The following is a 6,000-nucleotide window of genomic DNA, read 5'->3' as shown; positions in this document are numbered from 1 at the left end:
TCGAAATAGCCTATTTCGATGTCGCAACATCAAAATAAGCTATTTCGAAGTTGGGTGCACGTGTAGACGTAGCCATGTGTAACAACAGCCTCTGCCTTGCACAGAACTTCAAGTTCTTGGTACGTTCTGTGGTGCACAGCAAGGAATACAAGGAGTTAGGCCTGGTCCTATACGTCTGCATTTTACAGTTTGCATGGGATAAACTAATTACTCTCAAGACAAGTTAAAATGGACTACATTCAGCTCACTTAATCCACAGACATTTTCAGTCCCTCATTCCATATGTTACTTCATCTCACCTACTGCTAACTCCTCCCTGTTCTGTCTTATTCCTCTAACACCACAGCAACGTTTGGGGTTTACTATGCTAACAGTCTTTGTTTCACTGCTTTGTTTCTTGGGCTTAAAATACCAATATCAAAGTAGTATACTGGGCTCCAAATACCAATAGTAAAGAAATAATGGCTTTATTTGATCAGCCCTTTCAGAAAATACATTTGTTATCAACAGGGCATCACTAAACAAACTGCCTCATATTAGTCCAGCTTCCCCCAAAGCCTCGCTCTGGTCTCTTGGCCATGCCAAATTACTATTTACCAAACTTTTGTGAAGGTCTTGGGGCATAATGTCCAATGGTAATACCTGTTCCAGCAACTCTATAATAGCATGAAGCAGGGTTGCGAACAGACGCAAATATTGAAGGAGGATTAGACACTGCTGAAAGCAGCCTGCATAGAGCCAATTCCAAACAACACAGATTATAAATGTAGTAGGATGCCAAAAATACCCTGAGTATGTGAGAATTTTACAGGGCCCATTAACATCAAGGAGTGAAAAGCCCATGTTTCCACACACACAAACTTTTACTTTAAAGAAATATATAATTCATTTGGGTCTGTGCTTCCACCAGGCAGGTCAGCTAGGATATTATAGGGGACTGAGATAGGCGTCAGTTCACTACAGAATTTCAGCAGCTCCAAAAGAATAAGAAAGATGAAGGGAAGAGAACTATTGGATATTAAGGTTATGTAGAGTTATATAATAAATAGTCTAAGTGAAAAAAACATGTAATGAGGTTTTTAAAAACAGGTTTACCCTTTCCCGCTTCACAAGCTGTCCACAATTAGCTTGTGATTTTCAAACTTATTCAAAGGTCTTTTATACTGTTTTTAAAACTCAGCTATTAATAAAGTTTGATGGTAAATGGTGATGCTTAGCAATGATGGTCAGGTAATTCAGGTGATATTTAAGGAGCCTGATTAAAATTACAGCTCGTGCACATGAACAGAACTCATTTTAATGCTCCTTTTTCTGCAAACATTTGTGCATGAGAACTCCTTCATTAGCTTAGTCATGGGAAACACACATAACCAAAACAGTTTAAGTGAACACATTTGCCTTGTTTAAATAAAACCCTGTCATCCTACAAATTGTCCTATACAGGGATTAAGGCAACTTCTTTTGTAAAAACAAAAAAGCAGTCCAGTCACACTTTAAAGACTACCAGAACCATGGCTACGGTCTGAAGAAGTGGGTCTGTCCCATCACCGAATAAATTATTTTGTTAAGACTTTAAAGTGGTACTGGACTACTTTTTTGTTCTGATAGTATATAGACTAGCACAGCTTTCTCTCCGTTTCTTTCATAAAGTGTAAATTCCTATAGCAAATCCATTAATGTGGCTTATTCAGTTTTGTGTTCAGGTGCAGTAATTAACACTTGCATCACATTAAAACTGTGTAGGTGTTTCCAACCACCAAATCTCATCATCAGACATCACTCGCTTCTCAGCAGAGTTTCATGTATGTTTGCAGATTTTTAGATAACAGTAACAGATGATAAACTTACAACTAAATTTCGTTTATACCCACAGGATGACAAGAACTGTGTATGTACCATGCCCACCTGTAATGTGTATTGTGAAAGATTTTCAGGTTGGAAGCAAATTGCAACAGATGCAGAGTCAGAGTTCCATTCTGATTTAGTACAGCAGTAGTGTCTGAATGGGTATTGAAGGGGAAGGGTGTTTTACAGTCAGGTAAGAAAGCAAGCATTTAGGGATGTGCTACCCAGATCAATGCCTACAGTAAAACTCACAATAATCCTTCTTGTAAGTGTTCAGGTGCCTGATGTTGTTGCAGCGAAGCTTGGGCCATTTGTGTTGTCACCGCTAGCTAATATCACAAGAGTAGGAGGGATATAGGTCCAGGCAATAGCTCATCACTTCTACGTGCATGAGTCACTTCTATGGCTGACTTCATTAGCAGCAACTGCAGAAGCCAGTAAGACAAGCAGTGCGTTTTCAAAGAGATATTTGGTGCTTGATCTGCAGGGGTCAGCCGGCCAACAGTATTGGATAAAGTGCATTCAGACACTTGTATCACTTGACACTCCCCTCCTTCTTCCTCCCCTCCCCCTCCCCCCACTCTCTATACACCCTCCCCAAGTAGCCTGGCATCTCTTGGGTTGGGTTGGAAAGTGCTGCCTGAGAAATTAGTGCAGGTATTTACAAACAAAACTGATCTGCCATTTTTCATAAAGGTGCTTACCAGGATACAATTTTCAATTTTTAATCAAACTTCCAAGTCAAGGCACTTCCGTACCATTATTTCCATAGAGAAGAGAAAGTTCCTTATCTTATCTCCTCTTGCCAGTAATAAAAATCTGACAAGGTTAAATGAGTTTTCCCATCTTATTTATTTCCTGTGCATCGTATGCAAAGTTACAGATGGGAGTGGTCAACATGTCAAATATAAACATAATAAAAACTTAAGTTCAGAAACAAAAAATATAAAAAAGCAGTAAAATATTAATGATGCATTAATATACTGCTTAATGTGATCAGTTAAAACACTTTCTGTACAGATAGGTATTCAGCATGACATTAAAACCATATTTTTTTTAAAGTCACATAAAAAGGCTAACAGCATGGTATTTTAAAAAGTAGCAATGTTTAAAACAACATTGCCCAACTTGTCAACAGACACCACAGGAGTATCTAGTTTCTTCAGGTGTACACAGGACCCTGTGGGACTCATCACAGTAATCCAGCATCACACAGCCCAGATGGCGCTTCTGAAGACATCCTCCGAGCAGCTATTCTCAGACATCTGGGGCACTCTCCCGACTTAAAACACTGATTGTGGAAGCATGCTTTACAAGCTGTTTACAACACAAGCAGATGGGAATAATGGCATCAATAATGGTATCTTGGAAGAATAGTAGCTTACCCACCTATCAAAGTAACCAAAAAAGACTCATGACCAGGACAATGAAGAGCAATGAAAAAGGATGATTTTGTATTTTAATCTCAAGCCAATACACCCTGAAGTCAACTAGAGTCTTTCCTTTGACTTCAATGGACACTGCAATAGATCCAGTAAAATCTGATGACAGCAATACATTTGTTATTTCAAACTCAATCCTGACATATGTAAACCCATAACAAGAACACACTTGAATTTTGCTCTAAAGTTAGATTCAGATGACACATCCAAGTTTTTACCAAAACAAGACAGTCTGAAATGTGTGGAACTACTCAAGTGCTTAAAATTAGGCATATGCTTAAGAACCTTGCAGAATTGAGGCCTGCAACATCATTCGTGCATATGGACATAAAAAAGAAATAGGCTTGGGCCGAAACATACCTGTACATCTTCTGCACATGGCAGTCTGAAATGGGAAGAGTACACCTGAGCTGTGGCAAAATTCACAAATAAATCCCTTGGCTTGACAAAGCTAGAAGAATTAAAAGAGAGTTACTTAATGTTTCTTGAAAGTTCATATTAACAAAAGAATAAGGTCAGTGATGGCTATTCATCAGGCTGTATACCACACACAGAGACTTCCTTACCTCACAGTTTTCTACGTGAAACGTGGAGTTTTTTAGAATATCCCTGAGAAGAGGCATTAACACACCTCGTTTAATCTTTACCAAGTCATCCATTGAGAACAGATGCAGCTCTGTCGTCAGGTGTCTGGAGACCTGTTCAAATTCTTTCAATATACTGAAGGGTTTAAAAAAAAAAAAAAAGTTAAAATTCAAAGTGATGTGGATATCAAGAGCTTGTTTATCAGAACACCTAAACCAAGCAGGAAGAATATAAAACTGATCTTTCTACATATAGCAGAACTTAAAGGGCACTTGTGAATTTTGTAAAAAGCCTGAAAGCATTTTTTTCCTGCCTTTTTTTTTTTTTAAACTAGCCAATGGAGTTAAGAATATTCTTTACCCTGACCAGCCGAAACTGGGTATTCACTGGAAGGGAAGAATGCAAACTGTCTTGGCTCATGGGTTAGGGTGTATGGGGGGTTGATACTGAACACACCTTGTTTCTCCTAAAGTCTGAGTTCAGTAAGTATTGAGATTAAAAAAAAAAAAAAATTCTCAGTTGTTTAGCACTAACCTTGTTATATGCAATAATCTCCTCAGTTACTGAATGCTCATATGGAAACTATACAGACAACTTGCTACTGTCATGTGAAAAGCAGTAGGCGGCTGTTGGTTTTGGTTTATTTTGGGGGTTTGTTTTTTGGGTAGTGGTGGGTGTAAAAAGGCCTTTGCGGCCATTTGTGTACCATTTAAAAAGGCAAAATCCCTACAGATAGCTATTTGACTTTTGCAGGTCACTAACAGAGTAAAATTTTGCAGAAGTCATATACTCCAACAGGTTACCATGGTGGTTTTTTTTAAAACCTCTTACTATACAGCTATTGCAACAACTGCAAGGTGAACATTAGCGTTGTATATTTTAACTTTCATACGCTAACTGAAACTGGATGGATAAGGAATGCATAAAAAAATGCCTAGTTTTGAGAATCATATTTTCATCAGTCATCTAATTACTATTGTCCCCAGCCACAGATTAGGAAGGAGGTAGAAGGGCTTAAAAATAAATAAATAAATAAAAAATAATCTTACTTTTAAAAAAAAATGTTTTTTTACTTATTCTGTGGGTATGATAACATTTAGATGTCTAACCCAAAACTCAGCTCAAAGTCCCAGTGAAATCAGATGCACCCACAACAAACTGCAGGCACAAAACAGACACTCATTTTTTCCATTTTATAGTTATCAAATTAAGCACTGCAGTAAGGTGGAGATGGAATGAACACTCGCTACTAAAGAGCCATCGTTTCAGCAACACACCTTAGTCACTTTGGAAAAACTATGAACAGAAGTTACACTGCTGAGCAAGGCCACTCACATTGCTTTTCCAAGAGAAATAGTATCAGAAAGTTAAACAAACATGCCAAAAATTACTACACACATCTACTCATTAATTGAGTCTCCAGGGTTCCTACCAAAAAAGTGCTGGGGGGAAAGGGGGATAAAACTAGCTGCTTCATGAAATACACTAATCACTTGACTATTTGCTAGTCTTTAAAGTGCTACTTGACTGCTTTTTGTTTTGATAGTGTATAGACTAGCACGTCTTACTCTCTGTTACTAATCACTTGACATTTGCAATCAATAAGTAAGTGGGGAAAAGGAAATGGATGTTTTCAGAATTTGTGATTGTCATATGGAACTAACTTCAAAAAAAGTGCACAATGAAAAATTCTTCTGGAGGGGGAAGCTCCATGAATACTCATGACATTTCTTCAAAACATTTGCTATACACAATCGTGCTCCCTACCTTCCAGCAAACCTGCAGGTGTTCAGGAGTTTTTTAATATGCAATAGCTGCTCTTGTATCTCCTAAAGGATGGAAAACAGGAAAATGTAGCATTTAAGATGAAAAGCAGAGCCGCATACAGAAGCATTCAGAAGTGTTTAAGAACAGTAAATTGGACAGTAATATTTAAATTTTGCATTTCACCAATACAGCAGTTTTAGTTTAAAATCAGGAAAGACACACCAAAGGATTGCAGAGATTAGCTACACAATGCACTAGAAGGCCTGGTTCACAAGCAACTACACATGGCTGGTGCTGCAAGTTGTTCCTCTGCAGGATCCAGAGCTTTATAGACAGGCTATGCCCCACGGCAAGGGAAAGG

The 6,000-nt window shown here is 38.1% G+C and overlaps 1 protein-coding gene across 1 annotated transcript in view; it reads right to left on the bottom strand.

Annotated features, from left to right (window-relative positions):
* Window positions 1–2,745: 2,745 nt before the first annotated feature.
* Window positions 2,746–6,000, bottom strand: part of RUBCNL (rubicon like autophagy enhancer) — an 81,218-nt gene continuing 77,963 nt past the window's right edge. The window contains exons 12-15 of the mRNA XM_074984390.1: window positions 5,640–5,701; window positions 3,854–4,007; window positions 3,648–3,738; window positions 2,746–3,162 (exon numbers count right to left, since the gene is read on the bottom strand). Coding sequence (XP_074840491.1) covers window positions 3,038–3,162; window positions 3,648–3,738; window positions 3,854–4,007; window positions 5,640–5,701 — 432 coding nt within the window. The 3' untranslated portion in view covers window positions 2,746–3,037. The remainder of the gene's footprint in view (window positions 3,163–3,647; window positions 3,739–3,853; window positions 4,008–5,639; window positions 5,702–6,000) is intronic.

Source organism: Carettochelys insculpta, chromosome 1 (genome assembly GCF_033958435.1).
Source record: "Carettochelys insculpta isolate YL-2023 chromosome 1, ASM3395843v1, whole genome shotgun sequence".
Taxonomy (NCBI): domain Eukaryota; kingdom Metazoa; phylum Chordata; order Testudines; family Carettochelyidae; genus Carettochelys; species Carettochelys insculpta.
Note: the sequence above shows the minus strand (reverse complement) of the source record. Positions and strands in the feature narration are given on the sequence as shown.